At 42.6% G+C, this 21,516-nt stretch overlaps 1 protein-coding gene across 2 annotated transcripts in view; it reads left to right on the forward strand.

Moving 5' to 3' along the window:
- Positions 1-21,516, forward strand: part of col25a1 (collagen type XXV alpha 1 chain) — a 202,396-nt gene that overhangs the window by 108,090 nt on the left and 72,790 nt on the right. For both annotated transcript variants that reach the window (XM_080452033.1, XM_080452034.1), the window contains exon 4: positions 20,647-20,673. In XM_080452033.1, the coding sequence (XP_080308159.1) occupies positions 20,647-20,673 (27 nt within the window). The remainder of the gene's footprint in view (positions 1-20,646; positions 20,674-21,516) is intronic.

Consider the following 21,516-nt stretch of genomic DNA (forward strand, 5'->3'; position numbering starts at 1 on the left):
TCTCTGTCTCTCTGTCTCTCTCCCTCTCTGGGTCTCTCTCTCTCTCTCTCTCTCTCTCTCTCTCTCTCTCTCTCTCTCTCTCTCTCTCTCTCTCTCTCTCTCTCTGGTCAAGCCGATTTTAATTAAAATAGCTTCCTCCTGACAAATCGATTCAAAATGAGTGAAGCAAAGATACATGTGCACTTGTGATGTCTGGAGTGGCACACAGTGGGCTATAAAGGGTAGACAATGGAAAACAAAAAGATGACAGTTCTGCCCCTTATGTCAAGTATAATAACCCCACTGCAGCATTGCAGCTGGCTACAGTGTCCGCCCAGATGGATTGTAAATGGACTGTAAGCTCATAGTGTCTCTGGCACATCAGTCCACAACAGGGACATCTAAGGGCAGTACTGCATGACTGTTTTATTTATATCGTAAAAGTGAGCGGCGACCATTTTCTGGAGTAGCTTTTATGGGTATAATCAGTACTGTCTCGTAAAAACATCTCCTGGAACATCAACAAAACGTATGCAGGGAACTCTTCAAGTGACTCGAGTCATGGTTTGTTAGGATTCTGCAGAATGTGATGTTAAGCCTTTGTTGTGTTAGCTTTGATGGAGTATACTTTATATTGTACTTGTGTGTCAGACATCACTAGCCTTTTGGCAAGGAGCTGGACTGTGCTGCATTACTTTCACCCAATGTTACAGTGATGCGGAAATTCTGTGGAACATTTGACTGTATATATTCCTCTCCTCGTTATAAATCCATATACTGACACAAACTTTCACCAGTAGCTTCTGTGGTTGCAAACCGAGTGTAAAAAAAACATATTTCCAAGTAAAATATGAAGCAGGTTGAAATGGAACTTGAAACCATATTAAAAAAAGGACTGTGTTGGATAATAGCTTCAGAGTGTTCTGAACAGAAGCTACTGGTGATTGTGAAGGAGAGTGGCAATAATAACGTATATTATCTAGGTAAGGAACATAATACTGTCAAATGTTCCACAAAAATCAGGTCCCTGTACCATTTTTTAGAAGGCACATCACTGTATAAACCCAGGATTCAGTGGGCAGAACATTTCCTTCTCTAGAGTCTCAGGTGGTTGTTGACAGGATGATGGAGGTAAAAACAGATACTTTTTGGGTCTACCGTTCATATACAGTACTGTCGTGTTTTCTGTGAATGTAAAAAGTGTTTTCAATAATTGTCTTGCTGCCCTGTTGTTGATCTGCCCAAAAGCATCAGCGAATCCGCTTAGCTTTTTCCAATTACATACTACACTGGGTAAAGTGTTGACATTTGCTATTGTTACACGCAATTATTACTGTGCGTATTGAATTGTGCTTTTTTATGTTCGGTGATGGAAAAACAAATTTCTCTTGTGCGATCAATAGACCATTGAATTCAATTCTTTCTGCACTGTGAACCATGTACAGTACTCTGTGTATCGGTCTAACCACACCAGCACAGATATTTAGGTGAAGCTTTTGTAAAGCATGATTCTCCTCGGTCAATAGTGACTACTCCGAATAGAGCCTCCCGCAAATAAAGTTCACAAATTCACAGTAGAGATGCTTTTGGGAGCAATGCCGTTCATTCATTCGGCCCACATGGCAGGCGAAGCCTTTCAATATGGAAATCCGGTTGTAAATGACATTGAGCACAAATAGGAAAATACGCCATGATATTTACCTATGCGTTGGGGACTGAATGGGATACTGTGCTTCGTTAGAATTTCATGCTTATTTACTGTCAACATATGGAAAGGAGGAGTGTGGCATGACAGTAACACAGAAACAACTTTATGTCGTGGTCACTACCACAGCCTCAACTGCGGTTGTCTGAAACCGTCATAGCGGGTGGTCAGTGCTGGAAAGTTTCCCTCTCCTCCACATGAATCATATTCACCGCCACCTTATGCCCCCCCCCCCCCCCCCCACAAAGCAAGGAACTGATGCTGAAATTGTGTAGTTGTGTAAATAAATATGACAGATGTATGGGATGCACAAAGCCAGTTATTGCTGGCTGCACTGTCATAGCAATGTAATAATAATAAAAAAGCCATTTCCTGTCTGCCACCCCCTGCAGCTGTTGTTGCAGAGTGTAACCTCTGTTGACATTTTAGAATGTGATAACATCTCTTCAGTTCATGTGAGCACACACAAATATATACTATATATATGCCCCATACCTGTCTATTGAGGCCACTGACCTTTGCATTCTCACAAGGGAACTCCACGTTAGCGTAAACAGGAACAGGACCCGCTGTGGAGGAAATGGCAGGAGGTGGCAGTGTGTGGAAGTGTGTGCAAACAGACGGTTAATAGAGTTAACGGAGCTGAAGTAGGTAGACAAGGTTGGTGTGAATGGCTTTGATGGCGGATTGTTTATGATGCTATTGGGAATCGTTGGAGCTTGACATACATCATACCGGGCTGCTTGGCGGACATTGATTGTAGCTATTGACTGAGGCAGTAAAATTACTGAGACATTTGTGTTTACCCTTGAAGAATAATTACAAACTTTGAGGCAGCTTTTGCAAGAAATGACTTCTTAACTGCCATGCGTTGGCCATGCTAATTGTCAAATGAACCACATTCAGATGGATGAGTCGTTTAGGTCATGTCTTTGAGGCATGTTGTGCATAACTGAGGAACCAGTCAACATCCCATAATTATGCAGGCTTAGTGAAAAAGCTATGTAGCCCTAGCTCAATGAACCATGAAATAATGGCACTGAAGTACAGCCGCAGTGAGCCTCAAACATTGAGCTCCATTAAGTGCCCCAGCTGCAGGAGCTATTTGCACTTTTCCTCCAATCACAAGGAAGTAAGACTTGTTAAAAAAAGAAAATCCTCTGTGTTTTTTTGGTGGCGATCGGAGCAGCTGGGTTCCCTTAAGAACTTTAAGACCCGGGATGATTTGCAGGGTTCTGAGGGGGAGCCCTGAAGCGCGCTGGCACACAGTCCTTTTGAGGGCCAGTAATTGGGAGGAAAGGACGAGCGTGTCACCTCGCAAAAACACGAGAGCATTTTTTAACAAGCGCACAGCCCCCTTGTAGCAGTGAAATTAGAGCCAGTCACAAAATACAAAACGGGATCGCCCAGATGCTGGCGGTCATTGTTGGCTCAAATGGCTCGGAAACCGGATAGTGGGATGAGTGCTTTGTCACCATGCCAGCAATAAATGCCATGGGATAAAAATACCGGTGCGATTTTGAAGTTATGCTGAAACAGAATTCCTGCTTGCGGTGGGGGATTTAAACCTGACTTTATGGTAACACTACAGTCGCTACTGTATTTGCTCCATCACCTCCATGCCTACTATCCTGCATGTACAGTACAGTAATTGGGTGTAGATACGTGAGGATGTCAGTGTTTGTAAGGTTGCCCCATCCGTGTGCACTAGTAGTGGTTCTCAAAGTGGGGTCCGGGGACTCCCAGGGGTCCTTGAGGGGGTTCCAGGCAGTCCCCAGCCAAATATGTTAATATAGCATCGAAATCACTCTAACCACTTTAACCCGACAGTACTCTACTATCGGCTATTTGAACATAGCTGATCTACAAGCTCACAACGCGTTGCATCACAGCGCATTGTGAACTTGTAGACCTGCTATTTTCAAAAAATATTGAAAAGATTTGCTAAAATGTTTTAATATTTTAAAGTAATACTAGGTAACTTTTTCAACAAAACTAAAGTTAAATTGTATATCTTTTGTGAGTGGCAAATGTTTCACAACACCCACTCCATGAATTTCACCCCCGAAAGCCTTTTCTATCATAATTTTTATTGAAAAGGTGGCTCGGTGAGCCTTTCCCGCGAAAATGACGTCATCCGGCCGGGAAATGGATACGGAAATGCACCGGTTTCCTGTTTGGCCAGGAACTACCGCACCTTTGATTGATTGATTGAATATTTTATTAGGCAAAAAAAATGTAAAACAGCACAGTTACATTTTAAAATACTTTGTCTAACAGGTCCGTTCATAAAAGTCCTTGCGGACTTGTTTCCAATGAGGGCCTTGGTACCGGTTTCCTGTTTGGCCAGGAACTACCGCGCTAATAACAAAAAGGAATCTCACCCTGTTTTTAAGAGATTGTAGGATTTGAAGATCGAAAAACAACAGAAAAATAAAACACAGCTCACGGTAACTAAAGCTCCACTGGCTAAGAGAAACGATCCACAGATAGTATAAAACAATTAAAAGAACGCTTTTTGAAACGCTTCCGTCTTCCGGTGAAAACAAATGGAATTCTGGGTAACGGAGGAATAAACGAACGGCCTGCAGTGACGGTAATGACCAGCAGAGGCTGCTAAAATCGTTATTTGTGGACCTGCATTGTATTACTTTAACAACACCAAAACAATATTTTCAGATGGGGATCCGTGGACAAATACATATTAATTTGTGGGTCCTTAACAAAAAAAAACGCTTGAAAACCACTGCATTAAAGAGGTGGTGCCATGGTTTTGCACTTTTTCTGTTTTTCATGTGTCTATGAGGTTGATAGAACTTCATTAAGCCCCCTGGTGGTGTTTTTATGGTGTTTTATGTCTTCTCTGACTATTTTGAGTTTCTTCCTGGAGGCTGAAACCTTGAGGGTCAAACGTGCCAATAGAAAAACAGCACTTTAATGACACAGTAAAATTATACCCTCCCCCTCATTATCATAACACAACAGGTGTGGGCATGAGGAGGAGGAGGGACTAGGACAGGTGGGTGGTGCTAAGGTGGTGGAGGAAGGTGAGAACCAGGTATACTTAATGAACTGGAGGCGTGTCCACATAAAAACATAATTTTAACACTTTCTGTACACTTGGAAAAAAAAATCCTCCTATTATAACCATAATACCTGATGATTATGTTTTTTGGGGGGGGGAAATCACTGAAAATCACGGCACCCCGTCTTTAACAAAGCATCTTCATCAAACACTGCAGTAACGAATGACTGAAACGTACAAAACTCAACTGAAATGTGACTTGAAATCAATTCTCCAGTCATTTTCAGCGGGCAAACAAGATATGCATGTGACACACAAACATACAGTAAATACAGCAGTAGGCTATGCAACTAACACTTAAAATCATTAATTTATAACTACTGTATGCATCATTAATATGCGTCTTAATATGAATGATGCAGAACATGCGTCATAAATATGCATACCCTTATCTATAATTCAAACCATAAACATTTTTACAAAACTTTATAAAACAAAGCACTATGGTGTTCAGTGTCACGATGTCACTCTCCATGCTGCCTGTGTCCATACAGAGAGGGAAGGACACGACACGTCATGCATGCTAATTGGAAGCCGTGACAGTAGTACCGTGGTGCTCAGTGTGGGACCTGGGACCCCTAGTGGTCCTTGAGGGGGTCCCAGGGTGTCTGAGGATAAATGATTGTAGCCTGGCATGGCCAGACTAATATCACTGCGTAGATGTTAGTCTGGAACTTCAGGTGTGGAAGATTCATTTCCGAGGGGCGGTTACAAACAGATTCACAGCAAAAAAAATCGCACTTTGAATAGTGGGCTCTGATTGGTCACCCACAACTCTGGGGTGAGCGAAATGTAATTCAAACCGAGGAGTGCCAGACCAATCTGCCCAGGGCATTTTTTTTTTTTGCTGTGGCAGATTCGTCTGGTTTCCAGGCTTAAATGATTGATAACTCTGAGAGTGTTGAAATGAAACCAAATACAGTAGACCCATACACTCTCAGAGTTACATTGACACTGAGGAGTTTATAGTGTAGAATAAATTGGATCCCGTTGATTTAAAAAAAGGTGCATCAAATGAGGGTCTGTGGCCTAATGCAGATACTTGGATATACTTGAAATGAAAAGGGTTGACAATCACTGCAGTAATGATATTACCGCAGTGATTCTCAACCTCTTTAACCACTCCAGACTTAAACTACATAAACTGGACCTGTGTTGGCTCTATACTTGGACTGCTTTTCTCCGTCCACAGCTAATCTCTTCACCAAACAGTGCCGATATACAAACTCACAATGTTGTGCTTGCAGATCGACAATTTTTTTTAATGTTCCCCCCAGAATATGAATGCAGGGGTTCAAGTGGTTAATTTACTGTAGATTATACTGTAGGTCGAGTATAACCTGTATGATGTATTACCAGGATTAGCCCTCAAGATACCAAAACCAAGCATCTAGACTATTTCCCTTCATATTCCAGAAAGGGATATTTCCTTACAATGGTGTTATTGCTTATTATTGAATGGTGCTGATGGAGCACACGCTAATCATGACTTTGTCCTTCTTTCTGTTTCAGGACCTCCTGTAAGTACTGTATGCCATCCTCACATCTTCTCTGAGAGTAATAACCCTGCCCAAGGTAAAAAACACAAAACAGCTATTATTGCTACTCGAGCAAAATGTTAATTCTTTCATTACGGTAAGAAGGCTAATTCTTGTTAATGAAAGCTGATTAAGTACAACATGCTTCCTAGTTACAAAGCACCTTGTGCTAGGAAATAGGAGTGTGATTGAAGCAAAGGAACAACACTATAGGAAAGCCTTGGTTAAACGATAAACCTAAAGCCTAAAATCTGTGTTTAAGCAGCCATTTAAGTGACTGTTTCTGAAGACATTCACAGAAAACAATAATCCATCTGAACAAGTTGTCATGATTTCCAATATTATAGATTCAGCCACTTGGTAGAAAAAGGCAAAGCGGTGGCAAATACCACTACAATCATAAGCAGTTCCTGTGACCAGCATTTAAATGAGAAAAAAACGTCTTCCACCATGTAATTTGACTATATTATTAAAATAATATTTTCAACCCTGCCCTCTGCTAATAGCGGACCAATCCCTGTCATCTTGGCTTGTCTGGTTTTTAATATCCTCGCTACCGACCTCAGCGCCTGCCAACCCCCTGCACCCAAATATACTATCTCACTTCATTATGTACCGGGTGATCACAGAATCACTTGCCTCAAACAGATGGAAAACTCCTGCGTTTCCCCAAAAAGATGAAGACAAACCCATATATAAGCACTGGAGGTTCTGACAGCGAGCCATAACAGGGTCAATCAGGCACTGTGTACGTACGTACGTATGCGTGTGTGTGTGTGTGTGTGTCTGTCTGTCTGTCTGTGTCTGTGCACATGTGCACACACATGCTCTCTTAAAATTATTTATAGTGTTGGGAGGCAAGCGTGATTGAATAGGAATAATAGCGTGTGCCGACTGAGCCGTAAAAGTCGTAAGTTAATCTTCAGAGCCTTTGCAGCCGTTTGCTCCTGCATGGGGCTCTGGAGAGGTAAGTAAGTGCAGGTGGTCTCTCCTGCCACAGCCTGGCCTCTGATAAATAAAGACATAAGATGATTCCGCAGCAGACCCAAGCCAGACATGTGTTGTCTTTGACATGTTTTTTGACATTGTACCGTAGGTAAGACTATATTCGATTTGGCTAGGAGGTGAATCCTGCTTCATAACGTTTGGGATTGTTCTAATATGCTGGGACATGACAGCTTCTGTTCATGTTTATGTTAGCTGTCTTATGCCCTAGTTGATGAAGTGTTTTTGAAGTCTTTGGTAGGGGTGCTATTTGTTTTTCTACAGTTTAAAGAGGGAAGTGGGTTCGGGAAGAGGGAGGTTGCATAGCTGGTGAAGTGCTGAAGTAATAATACTGTGCTTAACTTAATCAAGGCTTTTATTCATCAAAGTGTCTGCATTTCTAAAAGCAGAGCAGTTACCTCCACAGACCTCTGTGAACGTCATTGTGTGACTGTCTTTATAGAATACAGTGATCTGATCTGACAATTACTCACCAAACGATCACTGAATCTGGTGCAGAAATAAGCAACCCGTGCCACATTCTTCCCAAAAAATGGCAGTAAGTGATCTCATGTGGTTTTCCCTTTTGCCGTTGCCCACCCGTGGGATGGCAGGGGAGATGTCGCTGTGAATATTCAACAGCACCCCTTCCACCCAACCCATCCCACCCCCACCCCTCGTTTAGCATTGGGACGTAGAGAAAATTGTACCCAGCCTCACGAATGAAACAGGCTTAGCCCTGGTGAAATCATTACAGGCCTCGGCATCCGCCTTAATTGTTACTTAGCCACTGATGAATGGACAGGGACCCGTGGTTTCGGAGACAGAGACAAAGAATGATCCTCTTCTATGGAGGATCATTGGGAAAGGTCTTTTATTGAGGGTAATGTACGTATCGTTCTTACATGGAAAAGTGATTTGCTTTGTTTTCATTTCCCTTTCTTTTTCCGACGCCTGACATTCTGTGTAAAATTTGTATGGAAGCACTGGGGTCAGTCGACAATTGGCCTATTACAGGGGAATGTGTATGAGGTTATCTCCACTTGTCCTCCAACGACAGTTTGGAAAAAGATATTAATAGAAGAGTGCTACTGTAGATGGGGCTGAGTTGCTGATTTTAAACCAGCAGTAAGGGAATACAAACATTTTGTAGGGGTTATGCATCGTCCATGAATTGAGTTTGACTGAGGGACGGTGGGACTAACGAGGCTAAAAGTATCACCTCATTATAGCTTCTCCTTTTTTGATCTTTCACCAATTCTCTTTCTTTGGAACCTTTAAGCAACTGTACAGGGAAGCTTCTGTAGTGTCAGAACACAAGCCCAGGGAGCCAGCCGCTGTGAATGCACACCATTTAGCACCAAGTCAGGCATAAAACACCACCCCTGAGGCGGCTCTCTCTCTCTAGTTTCCTTCACCAACACCACCTGATCTCCACTCTTCAGCACAGGGCGTTGGCTGATTTTCAGTTGAAATGATATACGACGCTAGTCCATTATCTCCAACTATGTCCATTGCTGAAACTTAGTTTTCTTCAATGTTGCCTCTCAACTTCAGCTCGCTTGGAGGCTTGAAGTTTCTCCATCTTGCCACAGCTTGTACATTCAAGTTTATCTTGATGCCATATCAATGCAATGTGGCGCAGTGCTAAAGTACCAGTCTGTCCACCACCATAGAGTCTGTGTCTATATGAACAACACAGTTGGCCGTGTTAGGCGGAGGTAAATCTGGTGGGCAGGGTGATCTTTGTCGCTAGACTATAGCATCTCCTAATGGGCTGGGGCTGCGCCTGTCAGCATGGGGTGTTGAACGGGAGTAGTGGGACAAAGGCTTTACAGATACGTCCTCCCATTGGAGCCGTTTCTCACTGGTAGGCGAGCCAGTTGGGTACAACAACAGTGGCAACACAGCAATGTGTGGCTGTGGGGAGGGTTAATTGGCATAACAGCTACATTTGGAGAAAATAGGTACAAATAATTGGCTACTCTAAAATAAATAAAGTCAATACAGGGAGTTGCATTGCGTACTTTGCATACTCCTGATACAATGTTGTGCTTGTCATTAACTCTTTCAACTGGTCACAGAACATTGTGATCTATCGTCGGATCGTGTGTACACACAAACAGGTTCTGTGTCCGCCGACCAGAGGAAAAACATTTCACCCGCGAGGTAACTTTCTATGTCCCAGACACGCTGAAAACAACATCTTCCATAAAAAATGCACATCTTTCCCACCTCCCCAACTGGCCACAGAACATTTATATACATTATGATCGCTTGTCAGACCGTTAGTTAACACAAAGGGGATCACTGATCGTCGTCCAGAGAAATAAATATATAACCGGAGCTGTCCCTTCATTTGTTAGACCATGTTGAAAATAGAATGTCTCGCGGAATACAGTGGGAAAAAAGTTTTTCCAGGAAACCAATAAACAGGAGGTGGACGGAGGCAGAAATCTTCGGATGATGTTATTTCCGGATCCGGATGAGTGGAAAGTGAACCTGGTCACTTGGGTGACTCGTCGGTGGCAGGAGTTAACATGATGCGAAATCCAACAAAAATAATCATTCTTTATTTTTCAACTTTCAACCTTGCATCCTAGACTGGGACTGTGTGTGTGGTAGTGCTGGCGGTGGGGTTGGTTTTGCCTGCAGTCACCTGAAGCTGTGTCTTGAAGAGTGCAACTCAAATTCTACCCACCAGGGAAGCGTGTGATGCTCTGATACATCAATGTTGCCTTTCCACCATGCAACCAAATCGCCGGTTTGAAGATGATCCGTTATGATGTATGAATTATGCAGCTGCCGTAGCAGAGATTACAGGCGCATGGGATGACACATGGAGCCCCGCCCCCCCCCCCCCCCCCTTTCCACTTTGCCCTCATCCTCATCTGCTATGCAGTGCAGCTCCACACCTGTTAATAAAACATACTCCAGCTGGACTTTGATCACTTTTGGGAGAAGGAAGAGGAAGTGGAAGGGATGCCGTAACTATCTAAGCGAGAGGCCATACGTGACCCAGAAAGAAACCTTTGACTGTGCTCGACTCATGCGTGCCTTTAATTAATTAACCACTTAAACTCTATTATACTTCATTGACCGGAGTCCCAGAGGGGTCTACTAAGGCCCCCTCCTCTTTCCCTCTTGTCTTGCTGATCTTTTCGCCAAAAATAGCCAATCTATAAGATCCACAGCACGTTGAACTTGTGGATCTGATATTTTCGCCTAATGTTCGCCCCCAGAACAGTGGCGCTATGGTTCATGTGGAAAACACAGCCTAACCTTTGTTAGTAGACTAACATCATGCCACTCTGTGGGGTGCGTACATACAGTAGCCGTAAAGCAGTGTCCTGTCTGCCACAGAGTGCTTTGATACAAGAACACATGCATGCACGCATGCACACATGCACACCCTCTGGTATTGGTTGTCAGAACAGAGTGGCATCTGGGTGCATCAATTTGACTTGACAGTGTTGACTTGGACTCTCAAGGCTAGTGAGGCCTTAGGAGGTTGACCTTTTTGGTTAGTTCTCTGCCGTGGTGGACAGTAACAAAGTACATTTACTTGAGTACTGTACATGCAGTATAGTTTTTGGGATACTTATGACTTTAATCCGCTGCATTTCAAATACAAATTTTGTACTTTTGACTCTATTTCTATGAAGAGAAAAAAAGTCCATTATGAATTAACCACTTAAGCCCTATTTAAAATATAGTGAAAAGAGCAGACCTACAAGCTCACAACGCGTTGGAATGTGATGCATTGTGAGCTTGTAGATCTGCTATTTTTTTTATAGAAATAATATTAATAAGCAAGACAAGTACTTTGACTTAATTACTGGGGTTGAGTACTTTGGTCGTCTGCTCGTGTTACTGTGCCCTTCAGCGCCACTTGTTGTTTCCCAGCAAATGATGGGAGGCATGAGAGGGTTCGGTCATCTGATTTGATGAGGTGATGTCAGTGAATGTGATATAATTTCAAAATGCCCGAGTGGGCTGAGTACTGTACCCCTAGCGCCAAATGTAGTTTATTGTTGAAGAATCTAAATGGAAAGGCAAAGTGATAAAATCAGAAAAAGAACTTGTGGGTGGTTATGAAAATGTAAAACGTTTATGAAGGCACGCACATCCAAATGATAAAATACCAGGTGCTGGACAGAAGAACTATGAAAACCGAAAAATACAGTCCGCACATTGAATCATGCTCCCATGGATATTTATTATATTACCACCAAAGTGGTAATATAATAAATGATCCAGTGTGCATGCAGACAACATTTTTCTGGTAGTATAATAAATTTGTGTGCGGCCTCTATTTTTCTGGTTATGAAAATGTCATGCATCAAAGAAAGGCAACCTGGAGGTGTACACAGTTGAACCGTAAAATGCCAAACACGAACGTCAGTTTACATCATTATCTCATGTCATCTATACTGTGAAATGCTGAGTGTTGACCCATTCAATCTGGGAACGCATCTCTGTCATTTTAGATGTCATTGGCATCTAAAATAGCAGATCTACAAGGTCATAGCGAGGCTGCCGCGCTATGAGCTTGTACATGTAGATCTGCTATTTTTGAAAAATCGTGAAAATGTGTGCAAATCTTTTAGCATTTGTCAAATATTTTGTTCCAGGGACCTCCAGAAGCAAAGATTTGAGTTAAAAATGTTGTTTAAAAGAATATTATATATTCAAAGATTTGCACAAAATAATGTTCAAGATTTTTCAAAAATAGCAGATCTACAAGCTCGTAGCGCGGTGCCGCGTACAGTATATCGTCTCTGTCGGGTGGAAACCTCATATGTCCAAAACCGTTACTTTTCAGGATTCAAATTCAAAAGTAGCAAGCATTGTTGTTGTGAAGCAGTTTTTACTAATAGGAGAAATGTTAGCTATTTCCATTTGGCAAATTAGACAGATCAGGAAGAGAGATGGTGAGACTAGTGGGCAGAGACAAAGTGAAAGCCAGACTTTTTTATGAACTGTTGGATATGCCCAAAGAAATACAGCCTTTTAACACATAAATGCACAGGATATATAACAATAACACCCAATGATCATTATTTAGGAGGAAATAGGCCTGTGGCACTCAGTCTTTTTAGACAAGGAGTGCACTTTGTGCACTAGAGTTAACAGCTTTTTGATTGCGAGGAAAAAAATTCCACCATCTCATGTCAAACGATGAAGAACGTAGAACAGTAACCCATCTATTCTGCCCCATATGTGGTTGTGGTTGGCCAAAATGTATTTCTATGAAGAAATACAAGTAATCACCTCCGCTCTGGCATATTCGCCCTTGATTATGGCATTTTTTGTATGTGCTGCATGACTTTATGGGTCAAAACGTGGCAAAGAAATCTGGTACATAAAAATCAATGTTCCTTAACCGAGTTTTTTCTTTTTCCGTTTAGTTTTATGCATACGCTTCCACCATGAGCGGTCAAAAGATGGTGAAGATGATCTCGCCCCCTTCCACTCACTCAATAATATAAATGTCTGAGACCTTGTGCTGACTGACATTTTAAATGATAATGTTCAGAAATGAACTGTCCTTCCTCGCAGCAGTCAAGTGACCATCCCTCTGGACACACATCACAGGAGGACACCGTTCGTTCTCTCCATGGCTACAATATCTCCCTGATCACAAGGTTATGCACTAGATTAGGCTGACTGACCGACTTACCGGGCCCACCTCGGGTGCTTCTCTCTCTGCCTGCTACAACCATAGAGTTGAAAATAATAGAGAGGGCACCGGAAATCCCCGTCCATTCACTTGTATGGAGTTGCTCATCCAGCGCCTACTCCCTTTTCACCCCTTCTTCCGGGTTGGGAAATATGACGGGCGGGGACTATTTGGGGCCTATGTGACACGTTTTGCATCACTCGTCTCGCGTGTGCAGTAGTGTCACCTCCATGCCCAACCCCATGCGCAAGCTTGTGAGTCGAGCCCATTGGTCGAAACCATTTTCGCTCGTTCATTTGTCTGGCCCCAGCCGTAATAAACTGCAGTACCTATGATTGGCCACCATGTCCTATGCGCTGCACTGCTCCCTCTCGGTTCTGGGGGCTTGGCCACAACGCCGCTAAGTAATGCCTGATTTATACTGTGCACCATGTCGTACAGCAAAAATAGGCAATCTACAAGCTCATAATGCATCTCAGTGCGACGCATTGTGAGCTTGTTGGTCGGCTATTTCTGGTGTGCGACGCCAACTAGTATAAATCAGGCTTCGTGCTCTCCTACTTACTGTATAGCACGTACTCATACATTCATGCGTGTACGTATGTGTGCATGCATGAATGCACGGACGGACGGACGCCCGCCCACAGACACACACACACACACACACACACACACACACACACACACACACACACACACACACACACACACACACACACACACACACACACACACACGCACACACACACACACACACACACACACACACACACACCACTCCAGGATTTGCATTTCCCCCGAATGCATAATGACAGATAAATAATAAGCGTAGAATACACCAAACATAACAGGTTTCATTTTCCCTGACGAACGTGGACACGTGCAGTCTCTCTAGTAAGAAGGATCAGACACATAACAAGACTCGTTCACTCACCCTCGTTCACACACACACACACACGTCCTCTTCTGGTTCACACACGCATCCACACGCAAAAAAACACACACACGCACACTTTAAAGTCATTTTATGCTGGCTAATTGTGATACACTGTGGATATGGGAACCAGATGCCATTCCCAAGTGAGTTTTCCAGTGTGGTTTTCCTATCCTGGCCTAACCCCTTGCGTCCAGATTCTCCCCGACGAGCACCAGCCACTTGTGGTCATCCATTCCTGCCCATTCTACTCTGATTGCTCACATCCCTGTCCCCCATTAGTCTCCCTGCCTTGAAAAAAGTTCCCCCTGGGGCGCACGGTAATATGATTGAGGGTTCCCATGCAGAACTCACAGATGGACCAGTGGGATTGGGATACATTTTTTTTGTATTTTAGTATTTTCTTTTTATTCTTTTTTTTTTGTTTGTAATCTGGACCTCTTTTAGTCTGTTCCAGGCTTGTGCACATTGTATGGAATTCAACAGAGGTTTCTCTTTCCAAGGATCCCCACAGCCACATCAGAGCCATTGGCCGGAAACGGCTGTATGGGCTTTTTGCAATTACCACCACCTCCGCTCTTCTATCACTCTAATCGGTGTGTTTGTTTATCTAGAAGAACCTTAATGGCACTGCGCTCGTTTGGCTGAAAGAGGGGCTTACGGGAAATGTTGTGCAGGGGGGAAAAAAGCCGTGCATGTGCTGTACACAGCCTTTCTGCACACTCGGGTGAAAGACTTTCTCAAGGAGACCTGGGATGATTGCGAGAAGAGTCCTTCTTCTCTGAGATCAGATTCATCAATGTCCATTGTGATTTGAACCCTAGTGTCCCTATTATGGGCATGTTATAATAGGCGAAGATTCATTACATGCATCACGTTGCGACGCGTTGTGAACTAGTCGGAAAAACGTTCTCCGACTAAGAAATTTGGCGTAGAGGGAAAAAAAGGAGGGGCTAAGTATAGACCCCTGGTGGACCCCGGACAACAAAGTATATAAGGTTTAAGTGGTTAAGAACTGCACCAGTGTATTGAACTATACCCTCTGTGAAGTTACCAAACTGTATTTTATTAATAACAAGCATGCATACTGTGTAAAGTACTTTGGAGAAAGTCTGCAAGATGAGCTGATGGCAAAGAAGGGTGCAGTAAAGGATAACCTTTTATATAGTTACATTTCTGCTGGCAAACTGACCAACAGTCTTCACCTGAACACTCTGTTTCAATTGTCATTCGCTGTCAACACCCTGAAGCCTCAGGCCGCGCATTGTTAAACTTCCTGTGCGCACACACATGTGTGATTAAACTGCGTTGCTTTGTGGGAAAGAGGTATGGCTGCAAAGAAAGAGGTTGTAAAAGCAGTAGTCATTGGCCAGGGCTCTAAGGGATGCCAATTCTCCAGGATAAAGTGATTGATTCCATGTGGCCAGCAGTTTGGGCTACGACAACTGCAGCCAGCCGAGTTGGCACAGCTTCATATCACATGGACGCAAGCGCCGTTTGATGGATTGATTTGCTGGATCTCGACACGTTTAACAGGTCGCTGCGATGAAAATCAGCACAGCTCAGTCCAGACAGAAGTCAGATGCAGATCTTTCACTCCTAGCTTCATGCATCTCTCTGGATTAGGGGGATTGCCTCAGAGGATCACGCCCCGGCATCTCGTGGCCAAACCCACGAGAATGATTTTTTGCTCATGTCAACAACAGCGAAACTAGTGGAAGTGATCCAGGCCTGTCGCACTGTAGAGTCAGGCGAGTGCTGTCAAACTTTCATCCATCATGTTCTGAGAAAATTACAGGAGAATAGGCAAGTGAAATATGGATGCTAAGCGCCCCGGCGGAGAAGAAGAAAATGAGGCTGAAAGAAGCGAGGCCTTTTTCAGTGTCACTCAGTGTGAGTGCTGTGTCATAATAGTGAATTAATCTGTCACGCTTGGTTGATTACAGGTCTGTGCAACAGGGATCTGCCTCTTGCAGTACTAATAAGAATTAAAACAAAGGGAAAAATGGAGAAACAATTATAATCCAACCAATTATTTAGGGATTGTTTGTTGAATTGCACAAATTACAGACACATTGCCATAATGCAGTCCATTTATAATTTAAAAAAAAATAAAAAATAAATCACAATGGTTTCATTAGCTATTTCAGGCAATCACAACACATACAAAGATAAAACGGCACATTATAATTCAACTCTCTGGTAACCAGCTGCACAAGGACATCAAATCAAGGCTAACTGAACAAGCACCACAATGACTTTACTGAACATCATTCACTGTTTCAAAGTGATATAAAATGACATATGTAACATTATCAGATTTGAGTTTTGTCTGTGGTTTTGGCCTCTGTTCTTTGTGCGTTTCATGTTCCACTTCGCAAACCTTTTCATCTGTCATCTCGACACTCTTTGATGGGTGCCAAGGATTTCCTCTTTTTAACCAGCTGCTCATTTCAGGGCCACCGGCGGAGACAGTGGCCACGGTTTGGCTTCAGATCAGCAGGGAGTTGTGTTGTGTATCTGGACAGGGAAGAGCTTTCAGACTGATGCAGTGGTCCGGCATTAATCTGAAGATAACACAAGTTCTGTCATAAATCATCTAGTTTGGGAGGTTTGAGAGTTAGATCAGTCCTAAAAAGTTTTGAGGTTTCCTTCCATTTTTCAGGCACAACCACACATTTGCCCAAGATCAAGCAGTGGGCAATGTGAGGCTTACAGTCAACGTGTTGCATAACATTTTGATCAGTTCTAAGAGTTACTGTAGATTGCCTCTAGTTTTCGCCCTGATGAGGACCTTCTGAGGTCGAAACATGTTGGCAGTTGCCTTTTAATTAATAAAGTCTGTTCCTCCTTTTTACTCCTGAGTGCCCGGATCGTCTGATGTTTTTTCACATGCCCCTAGTTTCAGTTGGAAAAGCCTGGACCCACTGGTCTATAATCGGTGCCTAGACCTTTGTTCTTGTTGTCGATCAGAATCAGATTCAGGGTCAACTTTGTCACATCACAGTTTACAGGTGTAAAAAGTGGATGAAATTAGTTTTTTTTGTGCAAGGTCCATTGTTATTTCCAGAAAGAACAAAAGAGGGGGGGGGGATCAAACATTAAAATAAAAACATGTCAAGGAGAGGCAAAACATCTAAAATATCTACATAGACATGTCATGAGGTTAGACATAAGGTGCGAGGTGGTGACACTTCGGTAGGTCCACATCAGCAGCAGGTATGCGCATGAGATACTAAGACATTAAGATGCATCATAGATCATAGACATCCTAGACACTGCATAATCGAGATCATACTCGAGACCATAATATACAAAGTAAAATGTAGTGTGTTTTTGTTCGTTTTTTTTACTCCGGGGGGGAGTCGAGGGGGGGGGGGGGCGGGGGGGTAAAGAATTGACCCTTACAGTCTGAGATGTAAATGAACTTTATATAACTTTGTAGGACACTGTATGTTGAGAAGAATTATAGCGAGACAAGCAGCTCGATGAGCCGTGGAATGCCTACTGGGTGCCCGGTCATGAATAAAAGGCAGCGTGAAAGCAGTAAAGGATGCAATTAACAAGCTCAACTGCTGATTAAAAGCGTTCCTCTGGGGCACGCTGGAACGACAGGCCTGCAGAGATTACATTGACTTATACACACCCTAGCAATATCCCAAAGTAGACTTTAACCCTTCCCAATATAGTCTCATAGCTGGAGGACTGTTTAATTGTCTCTATGAAAGACCATCACTGTATTTGCCAAACCTTGTTTTGGACGAGCTCCAGTGGATGCCTGCCTGTCCCAATGATGTGCAAGTGATGGGCTGTATAATGAGCAGGTGCAGGCTGTGTAGTGGAAGCACTTCCAGATGTACTGCTACCAGATGGAGGGGCAAAAAACTCTTATGTGTTTTCTCTGGGTAAAAGCCTGATAGATGGAGCATACAGTATATGGTATGGTTCAGTGTACTCGAAGCAGCATGCCAAGTGGAAGAAGCACAAATCAAACTGTTGTGAAGTTTCCGTTTTCGATTCATACTGTAGATGCTTCATGGATTTAGTGAAGGTTGCTATTTATGGGAACATGATATATTAGTACATCACAGCTCTCCCGTCTCTTGCCAAACTATAAGCATGGATGCTTAACAACTTTGACAAGTTCATCATCACTCCAACATCTTTTTTAATCAAAAATAGGTTGAAATATAGTGAGCGCATGTGGACCCATTTTCCTGGTTTCATTTCTTTCCAACGGTAAGCAAAATATCATGTTCTTTTGCCCTATTATGGAAGTTCAACACTCTGTGCTTTCTAATTACATTCCATCAAAAGAATTGTCTACACGCATTTACGCACGCACGCACGTGTGCGTGCGCACACACACACACACACACACACACACACACACACACACACACACACACACACACACACACACACAGATATCATGAACAAATTGGAATATATAATGAAATCTCAAGTCATCTAAGTGAGGGCTGTTAAATTACTTTCCACTATCTTCTGCTGGCCAGAACCTGTTTAACAATGCATTCAGCTAAATGTAATAAAAAGAGCAAAAAATGTGCAGTTTAATGCTAGAAATAAAATAAACTTTTTAGCTACAGCTATAGCTGTACAGTATGTTCAGGATTAAAGTTATGCATCAATTGACGACTCTCAACAAAAAAGGTAAGGTTAGTGACAATAAATACTGATACTATTTAATTATTACTAATTATTTCAAAATCATTTTTCAAAATGAACATTTTAGAAATGAATCTCCCCCTATCCATATTAATTAGTTGTTTGTTTCATGATTCCAAATTGTAGACTTCACAATATTGCTGTATCAACCACAGTTGTTGTGCTCAATTTTTGTCAGTACTGTTACATGGTGTTGACCCATTTGGCTGCATTCCTGTTGGAGAAACAGGCTGGAAACTTGTTTACCATCCAAAGCCTCTGGCTCCAGATTTGTGTTGAAGTCAGAAGTCACAATCGTTTCCAGTATCCCTCCCAATCTGTGATTCACCCTCAGGGGACTGTAATCGTAAATAACGTTTTCATAATGGCACCATTTTGTGTTTACAAGTGTATTATGGCTCTCTAAATGACCAGCCAAGAAAACACCACAGGACCACCACATTATGTGTGGGGAGAGACTTTGATTCAAACTACATTTCCCATAAGCCCCCCTGTGACTCGCATTAGTCTACCCTGTACCCTGTTCTTGCTGCAGGGGATTTGGGTAGAATAACGATAGGATTTGGGTTACTCAGACACCTATCAACCACAACCACACAGCTGCCCCAGATTAGCATTGGATGGGAGCATGCAAAAACACAGCATACCCGTGTGTGCGCTGCATGAGGTCACGACTTTGTGGTAACCCAGAGGCAAAACAGCATGAGATTTACGCACACTACTGCATTTAATGCACTAGCTGTACGCACATTCAATGACCAGGTAGTTACGTATCAGAAAATACCCACCCGGCGCCCACTTTCCCCAGTGTGGCGTTCTGTACTACTTGGCTGAGGAGAGTGGCTGGAATACCTCTGGAGTGCTTCCATTTTCATACTGTTGGATTGAGTGCCAGCGTACCGCAGAGGCTGACTGTACAGGCCTATTCTGGGTCATTGGACTTGTACACTGGGAACAGCCTATAAACACAGATCTTATTCTAATACCATCAATTGAAGGATAACGGTGCTGTGTGTGTGTGTGTGTGTGGGTGTGTGTGTGTAGGGGGGTAGAGGTCAAATATGGACACAAACCGAACCTATTTTTATTAAATACTTACTGTTGGTAAGACCTGTTACTTTGTTACATAAACAAAGAAAAAAATGATGCTCTAATGCATGATTTTTTTCTTTGAACCACGAAAACTGTTATATAGTTTTTGTCATAACAACATTAAGGAACATGTGGATGAACATTGATAAAAATGCTAGAGTGCCTTTCTTCATCTCTGATCTCAGGATCGTCGTTGCTACAGTAAGCAGGTGGTTACCCCACTAACACTGATCTAATAGCATATTTTCCAAGCTTTTTTAACTTTTCCCCCCAGATCACAGCCTCTGTGAAGGAGAAAGCCAAGCATGCTGGATCCTTGTACTGAAAGTTTAAAATATTGGGTTAGAACACAAGCTCATTAGCCTTATTATTGAGCATATGGACCCCCCCATCAAACACTCTAGTTCACCCATGACCTTTTACAGGGCCCACCCGGGAGCCTTTGCCCATTGATTGACAGACATTGGAATGCAGAACAGCCAATTACCTCACAAAAACTGTGGTGTATTGAAGAAAAAAAACTGAAAAAATAAGTGTTTCCATGATTCAGAGCAGGTTTTTACGATGTACTTGCCTCAATACTTGGTTGGATATTACTGGATTGGTGCCTGTGAGTAAACATGGAGTTCGTTTGGTCTCATTTTGTTGTTGTTTGTTTTAATTGTGTGTTTGTATAAGCCTAGCAGTCAATATGGCATGAAACGGTGGTTCCGTGTTAAGAATATTAATGTCCAAAACTACATTATAAAATTAATGAAATTAGCGCTATTCATGCCTTGCGTGGCAACTCTGTAAATGTCCCGGTTCACTTGCGTGATTGATTGCACTGGATTTTTTAACATGTTGTTTGTGACATTCCTGGTGCAATCAGTATATAATTTGGCGTGGCTAGGAATCTTATGTCTCCCCAAACCACTGCTGAAATAAATTTGAATTTTTCTCCTTTTCTCTCAATAGGGGCCTCCTGGTACACAGGGTGACAAGGTAAGAGTTTTATGAGTTTGATTTTAGTTTGATTTATCTAACTGGCAGTCATGACTGTGTGTTGGATTGTTGAGATATTTTGTAAATATTGAAATGCTCTTAGAAATCATTATCACGAAATCCCTGACACATTTCTCCAATGTATTTGTTGTATTGTCCCCACACAAATACATACATTGTTCACAAATTCACAGCACCGTACATCATCAACCTTACACGAGAGCCCAAACTTAAGTCCTCAAATGCTTTTCTGAGCATTTCTCAATAAAACAGCGGCCAGGCATGCAAAGATAACCACACTGTCTCTTTATAAGTCTGCACGACTTTGGGGACCCATCTGTGACCATGGCAGATTAAAAACACAAGGTCCCTTGATTTACACAGTTGATGATGTCTGACCGTTTACATACAGTGGAAATTAGTGGCTCAGTCTGTCTCGCTCATTCCTAAACCAGATATCTAAAAGAATGTGCATGCCTTGAATTTACTACTGGACAATTTGAAGGCTGGGAATGAAATTGGGTGTGCAAGCATTTTTCACAGGCTGTCAATGACATCAACAAGAATTGTGCTGTAGGAACTAAATAGATCACGAAGAGAAGCATGAATTCGATTGCACTTCGAGCATAAAACCCTGCCGGACATCATCCCATCTGTTTATGGCGTTAGTCTAGGACCTGGCTAAGATATGTATGCACTTAATTTAGGAGAGATTATCTCAACTGTTTTAGGCTAATATGACCACAGGGAACAACTTAGGAACTATGAGAAATTCTCTATCCGGGGCGAAATACCTGAAAATGACCACGCCCTTTTTAAAATTCCAACATCTTCTAAACCGTT

This window comes from Gymnoscopelus braueri (assembly GCF_963280865.1).
Source record: "Gymnoscopelus braueri genome assembly, chromosome: 15".
NCBI lineage: Eukaryota > Metazoa > Chordata > Actinopteri > Myctophiformes > Myctophidae > Gymnoscopelus > Gymnoscopelus braueri.